The 17,311-nt window shown below is 36.1% G+C and overlaps 1 protein-coding gene across 2 annotated transcripts in view; it reads left to right on the forward strand.

The window, feature by feature from the left end:
- The window catches only part of LOC144956860 (protein unc-45 homolog B-like), a 37,241-nt gene that overhangs the window by 4,798 nt on the left and 15,132 nt on the right, over positions 1 to 17,311 (forward strand). For both annotated transcript variants that reach the window (XM_078887641.1, XM_078887642.1), the window contains exons 2-14: positions 2,422 to 2,651; positions 4,049 to 4,224; positions 5,624 to 5,713; positions 6,511 to 6,678; positions 8,281 to 8,488; positions 10,036 to 10,203; positions 11,057 to 11,225; positions 12,781 to 12,850; positions 13,824 to 13,916; positions 14,188 to 14,322; positions 15,003 to 15,097; positions 15,602 to 15,746; positions 16,263 to 16,403. In XM_078887641.1, coding sequence (XP_078743767.1) covers positions 2,450 to 2,651; positions 4,049 to 4,224; positions 5,624 to 5,713; positions 6,511 to 6,678; positions 8,281 to 8,488; positions 10,036 to 10,203; positions 11,057 to 11,225; positions 12,781 to 12,850; positions 13,824 to 13,916; positions 14,188 to 14,322; positions 15,003 to 15,097; positions 15,602 to 15,746; positions 16,263 to 16,403 — 1,860 coding nt within the window. In that variant the 5' untranslated portion in view covers positions 2,422 to 2,449. The remainder of the gene's footprint in view (positions 1 to 2,421; positions 2,652 to 4,048; positions 4,225 to 5,623; positions 5,714 to 6,510; positions 6,679 to 8,280; positions 8,489 to 10,035; positions 10,204 to 11,056; positions 11,226 to 12,780; positions 12,851 to 13,823; positions 13,917 to 14,187; positions 14,323 to 15,002; positions 15,098 to 15,601; positions 15,747 to 16,262; positions 16,404 to 17,311) is intronic.

A 17,311-nucleotide genomic window follows, 5' to 3' on the forward strand; every position in this document is an offset into this window, starting at 1 on the left:
AGGTCATAACTGGGTCCCGCTTGCCTTCTTTTCTAGGAAGCTCTCAGCCACAGAAAAAAAATACAGTGCGTTTGACCGCGAACTGCTCGCCGCTTACAGCGCTGTCAAACACTTCAGGCATTTCCTGGAAGGTAGGGCATTTACATTATTCACAGACCACAAACCACTTGTCTCCGCTCTCATCAGTCAAACTGACCGCTCGCCTCGACAAACAAGACACTTGTCTTACATCGCCGAATTCACCACTGATATTCAGCATATCACAGGTCAATTTAACGTGGTAGCTGATGCCTTTTCGCGTTTTAATATTATGACGCCCACAGACTCAGCCATTTGTTCCATTACTGATTTCACTAAACTTGCATATGACCAGGTTCACTCACAGGAAATGGAATCTTATCGCAAATCTACCACAGGTCTTACACTTGAGAACATTCCATTTGGTTCATCCACAGTCTTGTGTGACACTTCAACAGGCGCAACACGCCCCATTCTTCCAACGTCATGGACTCGACAAATTTTGGACCAGATTCACGGTCTCTCCCCCGCCGGCGCACGGCCCACACAACGCGCCATCAGTCAACGTTTCGTTTGGCATGGGATGAAAAGAGACATACGTAAATGGTGTAAAGAGTGTCATCATTGTCAATCTTCCAAAGTGCATAGGCACACCCGAGCACCACTTGTCGACCGGCCACTACCAACGAATCGATTTAGTAGCCTCCATGTTGATCTCGTTGGACCACTACCCATCAGCCAAGGTATGACTTACTTGTTTACAGTCATCGATCGCTTCACGAGGTGGCCAGAGGCAATTCCTCTTCCAGATGCTCATGCTTCTACCTGTGCTCAAGCTTTGATACACCATTGGATTTCCCGATTTGGTGTTCCTGAAAACATTACTTCCGACCGTGGCGCACAATTCACATCGGCACTTTGGACAGAGTGCAACAGGTGTTTGGGCATCAACGTCAACTGAACAACCGCATATCACCCTCAAGCAAATGGGATGATTGAACGATTCCATCGCCAACTGAAGGCAGCACTGAAAGCCCGGACCACAGGCACAAACTGGTATTCGGAGATACCCATTGTGTTGCTGGGGATTCGTACATCCTGGCGAGAGGACTCTGGCTGTTCCCCCGCTGATTTAGTCTACGGTTCAACCCTTCGTCTTCCAGGAGAGTTTTTGTCGTCGACTGGTCCTGAAACATCTACACCAAAGTCAGAATTCGTTCAGCGGCTACAAAACACAATACGTTCCACCACCCCCCAAGTTTCACGGCCAACAGTCCACATATGTGCCATCCAACCTGGCATCTACTGGTTACGTTTATGTGAGAATTGACTCGCACAGACATCCGCTCCAGTGTCCATACGACGGCCCTTATCGGATTATTGACAAAAGGGACAAATATTTCATTTTGGACATGAAAGTTCGCTCTGAAAAGATTTCCATCGATCGACTAAAAACTGCACACCTCTCACACTCAGACACTAACATCAGCCACACAACAGCCAACCCAAAACCATTGACATTACCTCATTCAGATGACACGCAACTGAAACGCGTGAATTCGACCCCTGTCACGGGACGCCTGGCGACAACAACTCGATCAGGTCGAGAATCTCGGCTACCACCAAGATTCCGCTGAACAACTGTTGCGCCTCACTGGGGGAGGGGTAGTGTGGCGACCAGTTATGTCGGCGCTTCGCACGAACATTTGTCTTACATTTTAAGCACTACGACGCACTTCTATTGTATTCAATGTTTACTTCCGTTTTCTTAGTCTTGTACGGTTCGTCCTCTGATCCATACAATCAATCCAAGTTCTATCCACTATTAAACGTTAGCAATAATCTATACACGGATTTTGTTATTACTTTATTGTATCATTACAATGCCAGAATATCTCTTCACCATCAATTATTAATTTATATTGGATTTATATAAAAAAATGATTTCAATAAAAATGAAAAAGAGCACATTTGCGAGAATATTCTCCTGTCGTAAATGGACAGGGACACTCTATCGCGAAAATTCTCATCTGTTGCACTGAATGAGGGAGGAAAGAGATGGAGAAAATTTTAACAAAATGCGGCTATGTGGTCTTGTGGTATGACACTCACTTTCAGATCAGAAGGTCCTGGGTTCGAGCCTCGATCGGCACATAGTTGAGTCCTTGGAAAAGGCTCTTTACTCACATTCTCTCACCATATTCAGGTGTAAAACGAGTACCTGGCCGTTAACAGCGTTGTCTCTGTCCGAAAAAAAACTGTAATATCGTCTAACAGGCATCATGTTCCGTCCTACATGTTAAATGTTGCTGTTAGTCAGGGACCCCTTGTAAAGCGCTTTGAGCATGTTTAGTGGATATTGCGCTATATAAAAGCTCAATTAAATTTTCATTTTTCTTGCAGGATTAAATCTGGAGGAAGACAAAACAAAATGACAGACAGCGTGAAACTTAAAGAAACTGGAAATGAACACTTCAAGGCAGGGAAGTATCAGGAAGCCTTGGATTTTTATTCACAAGCTTTGGAAGTCGGCAACATGAAAGATCTGGAACGATCAAATGTATATAAGAATAGAGCAGCATGCTATCTCAAAATGGGAGATAATGTGAGAGCTAATACTGATGCCACTGAAGGTAATGGAAATAATGGAATTAAGTCTACTTGATGAAAATCTCAGTTAACTAACTGCATGTGGCAGCAACATGGGTGCCAGTTTTCCGGTTCATGCCAGAATTCCGGTTTCACGATATCTCGAAGTCAAATACCTCCGGTTTCAGTGTTTTGAGTAAAATAGCCTAATAGCATCTGTAAAAATTCGAAAACGTGATTCAGCCACCTTTTCAGTGTAATCAAATTAATTTCCTCATTGTGTCAATAAGTTTGCTGTGTAATCATTTAATAATGGTATAAAACGGTGATGAAATAAGAGTAAAGTTTAGGCCGCATTTTCAGTAGGAACATTTTCAGGTTTGGCAAAGTGTCGAGATTTTAGTTTCAGGTTTCAGCACTTCTTCCTGCTGGCACGCATCGGCAGCAATAAGGTTTTGAGGTTACTGAGTCTTGTCTTGTGTAACAAAGTCACGTGGTTTTAAGTTATTATCCACATGTAAGACAATGATGATCATGAAACATCCTAGCATTGTGTTCTTGGGTAAGGCACTTTCCATCCATTACTCTTTTTAAATCAGGTTTGAATGAGTACCTGGTCACATTATGTCTTGAGTATGCTAATTTCCCTCTATAAAAGGGAGGACTTGATAGGTGGTTTATACTGTATATATATATATATATATAATATATATATATATATATATATATATATATTATATATATATATATATATATATATATATGTGACTGAAATTTGTTCCCATAATCATACATCTCTTGCTTGGAGAATGAATGGAGCATTATGAATTTAGTGCATTGATAAAGTTGAAACATTTGAAATACACTCCATACAAACGTGTAGATTGAATCTGTGCTCCATTTTTTTTTTTTTTTTTTTTTTTTTTTTTACTTTTTCCTCATGTGGGATGTGAAATAGGTGTGTGTGTGTCGGGAGGGGGGGGGGGGGGGGGGGGGGTCAGTGTCAGAAGAATATCTTATTATATATTAGTTCATTGAACATTTAACATCTCCACACACACAATGTAAAAGACATGATGGACATGAACTAAACTGAGATATAAAGAAACATAAACTATAAATGAACTTAAAGCTTAAACATAAATAAATAAATACCCCACATACGGTCATGTCTCTCCAATCCGAACACCTCCATTCTCAGCATTTTGTCCCGATTACAGAGACCTCCGGATAGTGGATTCAGTCCCTAAAGTGTACAAATAAAGAGAGAGAAAAATCCCCCAGGCAACTTGTCCGGATTGTGGAGTTCCGGATTAGAGAGACGCGGTTCTATATCCCTATGGTGTCGGTGTGCTCGTATTTTCTCTTTCTAGTAATAGTAAGCCTCCAATATCTCCAATTTTCCAAACACAATCATCATCATCTTTTGCATCATTCTTAGCCCTGTTACTGTCCCCAAATGACCCCAAGGCTTTGTTCAGGAGATGTCAGGCCAGAGAAAATTTGGGTCTGATGGAGGAAGCCTACAAAGACGCTGCCCAACTGATCAAAGTGGATCCCACCAATAAAGCAGCCCGCCCCATCTTCACCCGCCTCAATGCCATTATTCAAGAACGAGTAAGTTGATAGTGCATAGGGGTTTATTTTGTTTTTGTATTTTTTTTTTGTTGTTTTTTTTTTTTTGGTTAGTTTGTGTGTGTGGGTGTGTGTAAGTAGGAATTAGTTTAATGAAATTGAAATATCAAGCTGACTATTTGAGTTAAAAGCATTTCAATTTCTGTATGATATTGAATTAGAGTTTGGTTGAAACATTACATATAAAGATTGGACAAAGATCACAATTTAGAACAAAAACTGTAAAGGTACACTTTTTCATAAGAAGAAACAAAAACAATGTTTTGGGTTACATTTCAAAATTCCAATCACAACTTTGATTGGCTGTTTTCTTCGCTCAATGCCAGTCTTGCTATCAAGACCATCACGTAAGTTTCCACAGGGGGCCATCTGGTTTTTTTTTAAAAACAAAAGCAGGAGACCTGTTCTGATCTGATGCGAATTTTATATTTTAAATATCAGTAGCTGGGTATGGTATTACATTTGAAGTGGTATCAATTGAATTGAGAATAATTTTCCTACACAAAGCAAAAAGGAATGATGACAATTTGTTGATTTATTTTTCTGTTATTTTAATTTCATGACATAAAGTAACCCCACCGTGGTCTAACAATACAATTGTCTGATGTCACGTCCGCTCAGCGGTTCCAAACAAAGAAAATCTGTACTTTTTATTCTTCATGCTGGCTAGAACTTTTTCACATGTCATGTGATCAGAATGTATAAAAGTCAAAACATGATCAGATTTATAATGTTTACACTTTTATGCTCGTCGGAGAAGTATTTCATAAGGGCGTCCGCCATTGTTCCGATAGTTTAGAATCAGTTACTAAGTTACTATGGGTCATTACGAGGGAAATGACGTCATGACTGTTGAAGCCTATTACAGCACCAATGTTTTTTCATCATATACTTTCCATTAACAACGGGCTCCATCACACCTGACAAGCAATTATACATTTTACAATTGATTATTTAAAACTAACATATTTTTCTTTAGGTATAAACTAGTTATAATTTTTTTAATGTTTTCATTTTAGTAAAAATTGATTGTTGTTTTACATCATAAAATGAAACTTGATAGTCATCTCTTCATCATCAGACACTTTTTAAATTCTGTTTTAGCTTTAAAATTCAAGATGAAGCATAAATTATGCAATGACTTACAGAAATATCTTCAACCTTCGGTGATTTCTTGTCAAAACTACGATTTTATTTCAGTATTTTTTAAATTAAAGAAAAATAAATTTTTGCCATCTGTTACATTTCAAGATTTAGTCTCTGTTGATTGTCATCCACTTTGTTTATCTGATACATAATCGCTATTATTTTCTCTTATTCTTTGATTCCAAATATAATTTGAGTAACAGAAAAAAACCCCAAAAAACTTCATTATTTTCAGATTAAACAGCAGAACAGTACAACCAGCAAGATTTCACAGATGTTCAACATTGCATTTGACACAACAAAAGAACATGAGAAAAGACTTCAGGTATATGATAGTACTTTTCGATTTTCCATTGCCGTATTGATACATTTTTCCTGACATTCGAAGTTGTGTAAAACTGTCTGTGAATGATACAATGCAAGCTATATAAGTTTTTGTAATTATAAACTATTGTATAAGGCATTTAAAGGATAATTCCTATTAAACCTTTAGTAAGATAAGATAAGCTATAAATGTCTTCTTTGTGTGGCTTTGTGATCTAATGGTATGACACTTGGCTTTTGTAAGTCTTGAGTTTGAATCCCACTGTGGGCAATATTGATTCCCTGCAAAAAATAAGGTTATTTTCTCATTTTCTGGGGGTTCTGATAGCACAGTTGGTATACCACTCACTCACACGCAAAGAAGCCGAGATTGTTCCCAGGTAAAGATGACCAATAGTTTGAAAACATGTTAAATAGATAAATAAATAATTTTTAAAATCTGCAAATAATAGAGAATAACGCAGATATATATATAAAATATATATATATAATATATAATATAATATATATATATATATATATATATATATATATATAAATATATATATATTCTCCAAGTTGCCCATGGCCTTCTTCCTCTTCTCTTTCCTTCGGGTGTCCAGCGTAGGGCAGTTTTGCTGATGTTTCCCACCTCCTTTTCTCATAACACATCCTATCCATCTCCACTTTCTTCTCATGATGATGTCCTTCGTGTCTTCCATTCCACATTGATCTAGCAGACTCATTTTTAATTCTATCCAGCCCTTTGGTGCATAGTTGTTAATTTATTTATTCCTGTATTCTCCCCTTTTATTTCAGTCTTTAAACAACCTGATAGTTCTGTCCCGTGAAGAAGTGGCCTCCAGTCTCATGATGAAACAAGGGGTGCTACAGAAACTGAAGCCTTTGTTGTTTGAAAGCCACGCAGACATCATGCAGGGTGCTACCAGGGTTCTGACCACATTGGCTAAAGACAGCAAATTGAGGGTAGGTCAACTCATTTTTTAAATTAACATATTTCATGGATAAGTACTCTGTGATATCTTTTCATTTTTAGTAAGGAAAGTAATAATAATAATAATGATTATGATGATGATAATAATAATAATAATAATAATAATAATAATAATAATAATAATATTAATAGTAATGGTAATAATAATGTCGATAATACTAATAATGATGATGATGATGATGATGGATAACATTAATAGTAATGGTAATAATAATAATGTCGATGATAACAATAATAATAATGATGATGATGATGATGATATTAATTATATTAATAGTAATAGTAATAATAATAATGTCGATAATAATAATAATGATGATGATGGTGATGATGATAACAATAATATTGATAGTAATGGTAATAATAATAATGATGATAATAATTTTAATAATGATAATAATAGAACTTTATTGTCTAAGAAATGGAAATTCATTTTTGTTCCTTAGAGTTCTTGAGAGCCATGTGGATTGACAATAATGATATTCATTAAAACAAAGGATAAATTGTAAATCAAAATAGCAGTAAAATACAATTTATTCTTTTTTTTTTGTTTGATCTCTCTTTGTATTGTTCCTTTGGAGGTCCTGATGCTCTTTTAGTAGAGCACCCGTTTCACAAGCAAAGGGACTGAGATCAATCCTGGGTAAAGATGAGATTTTTTTCTGATCCTCCTATCCACCCAGCATTAATTGGGTATCTTGGCCTGGTGGAAAGTACTTTGCGATAGACTAGTGTCCTATCCAATTGATAGCAAGAAATTGCTATTATCTATTTCATCTATAGAAAATAGAATAAACTTCGGCTAATAGCTCTGAAGGACTACTTTGTAAAGTTTCTAGTTGCAAACAATTGTAACATTTCCTCGGTCTTTATATTTGTATCGTATCGTAATGTTTAAGAGCTAACAGGTTTTAAAAACCTTTAAATGCTCTGTGTAAGGTTTATGCATAGATCAAATTTATCAATTATATAATTAGTTTACAGTGTCAATTAATTGATGATATTGAGAATTAAATTTCTAATACATATTCAATATTCGTAGCATAATTTACTCTCTTTACATTCATTTGGCATGTCCGACTAGTACATTTGAGAGTTTCAAATGTTTTACAAAGGACAATAATATCCAATGTCATGTTACATTATTCATCAAAATCAAATATCAATGGCATTCTTAAAATAATTAATTGAATTAGATTTTGTTGTCTCAAACTTTAGATTATTCCAAATTGTCACAGTCCATTGAATTAGATTATTTTTCCTTATAGATGTATTACGTTGTAGGGCTCACATTGAATAATTGTAATGATCTCCTTAAAAACAAGACACGAGGTGTGTACAGAAGTGCCAGAGCAATAAAAACTTTGCGGCGATGGAGAGTCGAACCCATGACTCAACTGTTCCGGCACCTCTGCCTGGTCACAAGAGAGATGCTCTATGATTGACACCGCTCATCCACCACTTTGTTGTCATTATCATCATTGTCATCTTCATTTACGCCATCACCATCATCTTCATCACATCATCATGCATCTTGTTTTCATGGCCATTTCATTTTTTGATCTCCTATACAGAGTTTAGCCATCATCAAGGACATTGACTTGACCAACGTGTTTAGACTGATGTCAGCTCCCACAGAGGACATGGCCTCATCCACTGCCCTTCTGCTACAGAATCTCATCACCTACTCCACAGACCTCAATATTTACCATGATGCAGTAGCCAAATACCACGATGCCAAGAAGAAAGGGGAGAGGAACCCATATCCACAGCTTGTTCTTGGTATAATAATAATAATAATGATAATAATAATAATAATAATAATAATAATAATAATAATAATAATAATAATAATAATAATAATATATACTTTATTCATCAAAAAAAAGGGAAATTCGATTACAGACGTGGCATGCATAAAAATGTATAATCACAAAGTTGAGAGTCTATGACGACAATATATAATATATGCAAATGCAAAAAAAAATGTAAAAATATAAAAATATAATGGACCTCTAAACAAGGAAAAGAGTAAAAAATTAAAAAAAGATGTAGTATTAAAATATAATATTAAAAATTGAGCTTTATATAGCGCAATATCCACTAAATGTGCTCAAAGTGCTTTACAGCAACATTTAACATGTAGGACGGGACATGATGCCTGTTAGGCGATATTACAATTTTTCGGACAAAGACAACGCTGTTAACGGCCAGGTACTCATTTTACACATGAGTACGGTGATAGAATGTGAGTAAAGAGCCTTTTCCAAGGACTCAACTATGCGCCGAGCGTGAGGCTCGAACCCAGTACCCTCCGATCCGAAAGCGAGTGTCATACCACAAGACCACATAGCCGCACAATTTTCTCACAACACATAGAAAACAAAAAAACCCACAACACTGAGAGATACCTGTCCAACCAATGCGAGTGGCACCCTTGTAATTATTATTAGACATTCACTAATCAAGGGCCTGAAGCAGTTTATTCTATTTTCTATAGATGAAATAGATAGTATTACTTCATCAACATAAGTTGTTAAACTGCCTAATAGTAATAGACATCATGTTTCATCTCATCTTTTTTTAAATGAGTAAAAAAATAAATAAAGCTTTGAATACTGCAATGTCCTTTACAAGGGATCCTAAGCCAAATGTTGATGGTTCCATCATTTAGTTGATACTATAATCGGATCTGAGGGGGGAAAGATTGTGAATGTGTGGTACTGTATAGAGGGAATGCGTTTGCTTTCTGCTTGAGACCCTTGGTTAGTGAATGTTTAATGAATATTACAAGGGTGCCACTCGCATTGGTTGGACAGGTATCTCTCAGTGTTGTGGGTTTTTTGTTTTCTCTGTGTTGTGAGATTTGCGAGTTTTATTCACTCGTAGAAATCACCAAGCCCTTTCAAATTTTGTTTCCATGTGAGATGTCCTCATTATGCTGTGCAATGTGTTGGACACAACTACAGTGACATACTCATTCCCCTAGTAAGGCATCCCTCAGAGCCAATAGGCCCATGGAGCTGGAGTTTATCCCAGTTTCTACAGCGTGAAACGGACAATAGCAATTGCTTGCTCTCCTTTGGCTGGGACACTAGTCTATCGCAAAGTACTTTCTGCCAGATCTAATAGATCCAGCCACCCAATCACTGCTAGGTGGACAGGAAGGTCATAAAAAATGTTGACTGCACCAGGGATTGATCATGGTGCCTTTGCGTGTGAAATGAGTGACCATTACTCATTAGAATCATTTTGATAATTTTATACAACATTATTTAATATGTATCTTGGGTCTTTTTTATGGCTCATTTCATCCCGTTTGTTCACAGAGGAAGATGCCAAAACCTTCCTAAAAGAAGTATTCGACGGCTTGGTTAAAATGCTGGCCAGTGCCAAAGTGACAGCGTTTGGCCGTGATTCGGCCATTGAGCTCATCACCAAAAATGTCACTTCAAAGGAAGGAGCCGATTGGACTGGACCTTTCTTAGAAACTCAAGGTTTGTGACAAAGAGACACATCTGGGGAAAGCTTGTAATTCATTGTAATAATAATAATAAAAATAATATTCATTGAAATTGGGTGATTTTAGAAATGGAAGTTTGTTCAAATTGAATTACTCTGTATCAATTCTCAAGTATTTTAAAGTGACAATTCATATATATCAGGTTAAAAGTCATGCATTTTAACCCTATTCAGTTGGGGGTTTTTTTCTCTTTGAATTCTGATTTTTCCCATAAAATGTGGAGAATATTTATTAGCTGCTGCCTATTGCATGACTGTTTAATTGTTTTATAATGGGTGGGCAGGTTGGCACTTACTCTGTCTTCCATCACCTTATATCTGTTTTCCAATTGCTCTCTGTATTTGTCTTGGAATGAGATTACTTGGTTTTGCCCTGGCCTTAGTCGTAGTGCTTGGCTGGGAGAGAAACTGTCAAATGCTTAGTTATTGTTTTGGGAGGTTATATTTTTGTCCTTGTAAATCATCTCTCTATTATATATTGCTATATTTGTTATTTTGAATGTGTAATGTAAACATTTGAGTGTGGTCCTCTTTGGTAGGATCTTGTGCTGGTGTCTGGGTGAGACATTTAGGTGATCTCAAACTAAGTACACTGATAGTGTGCTCTTGGAATCTACATATGTTCCCTATTTGTACCATTCCCCTTTGTCCTACTTTTTCCTCAAGGCCTTTTAATTGTACATCTAGAATCTTTTAAATACCCAATTTTCTTCCTTTTTACTGGCGCTGACATGACCTAAATGTGTTGCAAGTGCCTTAAAACCCGTAAAAACAACAACAAAAAACCACATAAAAACAAATTGTTTGATAACTTTGTGTGTCCATCAGGACTGGAGAACCTGCTGACCGTTGCGGGCACCCAAAAGGAATTCAAGACGATTCCCATCACAGACAGGTCCTCCATGCACGCCTCTGTTGCCTTGTCCAAGATATGGGATGATCTCGTCAATGATAAGTTGAGGGAAACGTTTAGAGAGAAGTGTCAAGAGTATTTCAGGTTGGTTTTCTTTGTCAGATGCTTGACCCTTTCCTTTCCAACTACATGTAAATCGTTCTGCTTGAAGTTTAACTCTCTCCTCACTGACCATTTTCCGGATTTTCCTCAAAATGCGGGTGGTTGGATGGGAGCATCACCCTTGAATCATATACCTATGATGTTCGCATGGGTGTAGGATCCGATAGTGATGTCGTTTCTTCTTCTCTTTACTAGCCTATCCTGCTTCTTTGGTTTGTGATTGTATTTTTGACAGGGGATATTTTTTTTTTCTGTAAATCTTCTGCCTGTTTGTTCTTGGTTATTTATAATTTAGCTTATGATATCTTTAGGTTATGATTTTGATTTACATTTGTACTATTTTTGTTAGATTGCTTGTTTTTTTGTTTCAGCGGTCTCTCATATAACCTCAATTGTGTTGGAAGAGACCTAAAGCAACAAACAAACAAAACAAACAAAATTTCCTCAAAATGTCATTATCACACAACATAATATAGAATTGTAAAACTCTAACGCAAAGGGAATAAGAACATGCTATATATTTTGTTTAGTAATTATAACTATAAGAAAAATATTCTTCAAATTGTGTGATGTATAAAAGAACTCTGAAATGGAAAAATGTTGGTTGTATTGTAACGAATGTGACGATTTTCATATAGTTGGTAAGGAGAGGGTTAAGAAATAAATAAGAATATGAAATTGATTGTAAACTTCAATTTGATAAACAAAAACATTCACCTTAGCAATGCCATTCTCACATATCTCATTCATCTGTAGTGTTTCTTTCCTTCATGATATTTTGTTGATAAAGGGGAAACCCGAAACAGCCACATTATCTGTTTTCATTTATTAAATTGAACTTACACTCGATTTCACATTGTTATTTATTTCTTACCAACTACAGAAAAATCATCACAATGAACGTTTTTCTTGAAAAAAAAGTCTTTGTTATAGCTATAAGAACAGAATACTGTTCTGTAAAGCTTGTCTAACTGAACAGGTTATGCATTGTATGTACTTATTGCTTTTGAATTTGAGTGGGGAAAAAATAAATCAATTTTTGTCTTGGGTAAGTATGGCGTTTTGGGAATAATCCGGAAAATAGTCAGCAAGGGGAGAGATTGAAAGGTTCCATGTGTCTTGGAAGATTATTACTCGCAAAGGTCACATCATAATGGTAACGATGAAGATGATGATGATAGTGGTTGTGGTGATGATGGCAATTAAATCAGTGATATTAATAAACTTAGTTTCCCAATTGTATAGCATAACACCATACATAAAAGATAAAGAATGTTACTGTTATAAATTATACGGATAAATAAGCCATACAACCTAAGGAGCTGGAATCGTCTACCATCATTTCATCATGTTGAGTTGACAAAAGATCACGAAGAAAAAAATATAAGCTTGATTTAAAAGGGGATTGAGGTTGGCCTCTTTACCTCTGGGGCTTGTTCAGGAGTCACAAAATATGATAGCAGCTTGCGCGTATTTCAGCTGACATCTGTTCTTATTAATTTTATTTTTTAAATTTTACCTTTATATACCTTGACAGAGAACTTTTCTCCGATGACATTCTTGAGTCGAAGATTGAGGCAGTTGCTGCCGTGTCCACACTTTTACAGGTAAACTTCTCTATTCTCTCCTTCATTTTCTAATATGACTAACAATTGACTTAATAGATAATTCTCTCTTTCATTTAATGATAAGATTATGTGTCCACAAACGTCTTTCTTTTTTTACTTACTACCGCTCTTACAAAACCTGTCGCTGCCTGTAGCCAGATACTTATTTACATCAGGATTGAGTGGGGTAACACTCATAAAGAGTCTTACCCAAGGACCCTGCACTGTGGTTAGATAATAACAAGAAATGAAGTGAGTAGGAAAGTGCCAGAAAGTGGCTAGAGTTTTGCATTTAGCATTGTGTTACTCTGTTAAAAAAAAAAAAACTCTTTACAACTGAGTGGATGGTGATTCTTCGGACACATAATCAGAAAATACAAAATTGAACTTCTTGCAATTGGCTGAAAGATCAACAGGAAAAGAGCCTTGGGCAAACAAATAATGACGCTATTGTAGCAAATCAAAGAGTTTGCTTGATTGACATCATGGCAACTAACTGAAAACAGCAAGAGACAGAGAGATTTAGAGAGAAAATGTGAAAGAAGCCTCCAACTCCTGGGACAAACAAAACTCTTTACAACTGAGTGGATGGTGATTCTTCAGACACATAGTCAGAAAAGACAAAAATAAACTTCTCTGCAATTAGCTGAAAGATCAACAGGAAAAGAGCAAGGGGCCAAACAAAGAATGATGCTATTGAAGCAAATCAAAGAGTTCACTGGATTGACAGAGAGATGTGGAGAGAAACTGTGAAGGAAGCCTCTGATGCCTGGGATAGGCATGGAACTTGATGAGATGATAGCACGTCCAATATTTAACATTTTATCTGGACTTTCTTTATTTTTTACTCTATTTCCCTCTATTGCACCCACATTCACATATAAATCTTTAAAAATATTACCTTGTCATTTTTTTCATTGGATATTCGTAAAATCATGCTTATATTCCATTTCCTTTATTTTACTATGACCAGGGTGCTTATGACGTCGGGTCAGTCATCTTAGGACTGGATGGGGTGACACAGCTTATGTTTACCTTGGCTACCACAGAAAATCGGCAGTACCAGGTATACATTTTTTGGTTTGGTTTATTCATATTACAAGAATCAAAGTTAAACGAATCACCACACTTTAGCCATTGAATGAATGAAACTGATGTAAAAATAGTGTTCAGTTAAAACTTTTAGAAAATATTTGAATTCTTATCACAAATATAAAGAAAATTGAAATTTTAAAGAGCAAAATAGACCCCCCCCCCCCCCCCCGCCCCCCTAATTTTCAACCCATCTATAGTGGGACTAAATTTAACAGTTTACTTTAATTATATCTTTATAACAGCGTGTGGCAGTTGAAGCCATCGTGAGTTCAGCCTCTAAAAAAGAGAAATGCAGTGGACTACTGAAAGACGCTGTCCCCATTCTCAAGAAACTCTACCACTCTGGTGATGATGCCATCAAAGTCAGGGCACTTGTGGTAAGTCGGGGATTTGATTTGATTTCACTTGTTTTGTCTTTAACTCTCTCCTTATAAAATAGATAATAAAATTCCCTTTATTCATCCCCAAGGGGAAATTTGTCTTTTGGGTCTATTCCAAGGAAAGTGGAATAAATCAGGCATCGGCTGCAGTGCATCGGCTGCAGTGCATCGCTGCGAAGTGAGTTAGGGCAAGGTGACTTGCTCAAAGCCACACAACGCAGAGAGAGTTGAATTCATTACCTTTTGGGTACGAACCAAAGACCATACCACTCAGCCAAGCTGCCTCTTATCAAACATTTAATACATAAGGCAATAATATAAGCAGTCTGTTAGATGCAGACACAGTTTTCGGACAAAGAAATCACCAAAAATTCACATCCGTCCATCATAGCATGAGATTTACTGTTTGAGATCAAATTAAGGCTGCATTGTGAATCCAAGACTATAATGGGGATTGAACCTCAGCCTTCCTGATTACCGCGGCTTGCACTCTACTGTTATTATTATTATTATTATTATTATTATTATTATTATTATTATTATTATTATTATTATTATTATTATTATTATTATTATTATTATAGTATTTATTATTATCATGATGATGATGATTATTATTATTATTATCATCATCATCATTATTATTATTATAATAATTATTATTAACTCTACCTCAGGGATTATGCAAGCTGGGTAGTTTTGGTGGTACAGATGCCAGTGCCAAGACCATGGCTGAAGGGTCCACAGAAAAATTGGCCAAGATTTGTCGAAAGTAAGTCAACAGTTTTTGTTACCCAGATAACTGGCAACTCCATTTCATTTAATTTGTGTGTGACATTGGTCTAGTGATTGGAAACCTAATGAATTCCCTACAGGCACATGTTCGTCCTTTGAAAGTGTTGCTTTGCTGGACCCTCGTAAAGTGTCTTACGTGTTTGGTTAAACAATTAATAGTTCTAACAGCTCATGTCTCTTTAATGTTAATGTTCATGTGTAGGGCTCGTACACGTTGACGCATTTGGGAATTGATATTAAAGGTTCACATTCAATGTATTGTCACCTATGGCGTAACTTGACGCATGGAAATATATTAATTCATTCAATATTCTTTATTTACATGTAAATTTTCAGTTTCTGTATTTCAGATTTATTATTTATTTTTATCAAAACAGACTGTAAATATTAGCCAAAAAAATAAAAAAATAAAAACATTCTTTCCCTCCAAACTCCCTCCCACCCCGTCCCCATTCTACTCCATATCTTTTTTCGTCTCCAGGTTTTTAGTTAACACAGATGCAGATGCATCCGACCTCGGTAAATGGGCGACAGAGGGTTTAGCCTATCTCACTCTAGACGCTGACATCAAAGAAGACCTCATCAATGACACGGCTGCCCTTAAGGCTATCTTCAACTTGGCAAAGGTAACCTTTCATCATTTTGTGTAAAAAGTAATCAACAAATTTGAATAGAACAGCTTCCAAAAAGAACACATTACCAAGCACAGAATGTTTTGGGCTCACAACCTTTCTTCAGCCATCAACAAAAAAAACAATAAAAACAAATTGAATTTGGTGTAACCAGCATAATTTCTAATCCAACAGAGGATTTTTAATTAAACTTGTCAAGTATTAACATAAAGTCTTGTTCTTGTTGCTTGTAAATTTTCGAATGTTTCTGGTTTCTTCTTTGTATTAAAACAGCATCATAGTTTTTTTCCAGTTTTTTTGGGGTTTTTTCTTGTACCCTATTATATATTCATGTAAATATTGCTGCCCGAAGCTCGAAGAAATAAATAAAAATGTGAAATTGAATGTAAGCTTCAATTTAATTACAAAAACAGATCAAATGTTCAAATCAATCATCTGTTTTTGTAATTAAATTGAAGCTTACATTCAATTTCACATTATTATTTATATATTCATGATAATTCCTTTCAGGCAACAGATCGTAACTCGACCTATGCAGCTGTGACTGTGATAGTCAATTTGACCAACAGCTACGACAAGCAGGATGTTATGCCAGAGTTGCTGGAACTGGCCAAGTTTGCTAAGCAACACGTACCACAGGAGCATCCTAAGGTAAGGGCAGTAATAAAATTTATAATAATAAATTGAGCTTTATATAGCGCAATATCCACTAAATGTGCTCAAAGCACTTTAATAAATAATAACGTGAAGTTGAATGTAAGCTTCAATTTAATTACAAAAACAGATCAAATGAACGTTTCGGATGTTTCGTTTATTCATCTTAACAACGCAACTACCACATCATCTCATTCATCTGTGGTGTTTCAATCATCCTGTTTTGTTGATAAATGGGGAAACCCGAAACGTTCATTTGATCTGTTTTTGTAATTAAATTGAAGCTTACATTTAACTTCACGTTATTATTTATTTCTTCGAGCTTCGAGCAGCAACATTTACACTCAAAGCACTTTACAAGGATAGACTGATTTTGGGGATGTTTTTTTTTCTTGTATTTTTCCCCCCAGTACAATTCTTGTTAAGCCTAACGTATCTTATAAAATTGGCAAACAACCATTTTTCTACTCGGCACCAAAGTACTGGAGATTGTCTACCTTAACATATCAGGCAAACCAATAATGTGGACACCTTCAAATCTAGACTATAATATTACCTTATTTTACTTTGTGATTCTTGTGTGATTTTACAATTTGTATTGAATTTAGAATTTTTTAATGAGCTTTTTTTTTATATAGCGCAATATCCACTACATGTGCTCAAAGTGCTTTACAAGGGGTCCTGACCAACAGCAACATGTAACATGTAGAACGAAACATGACACTTCTTAGGCGATATTACATTATTTTTCTGACAGAGACAATGCTGTCAACAGCCAAGTACTCATTTTACACCTGAATATGGTGAGAGAATGTGAGTAAAGAGCCTTTTCCAAGGATTCAACTATGCGCCGAGCGAGAGGCTCGAACCCAGGGCTTTCCGATCTGAAAGCGAGTATCATACCA

Source organism: Berghia stephanieae, chromosome 11 (genome assembly GCF_034508935.2).
Source record: "Berghia stephanieae isolate SIO BIC M18660-M18661 chromosome 11, UCSD_Bste_1.3, whole genome shotgun sequence".
Taxonomy (NCBI): Eukaryota; Metazoa; Mollusca; class Gastropoda; order Nudibranchia; family Aeolidiidae; genus Berghia; species Berghia stephanieae.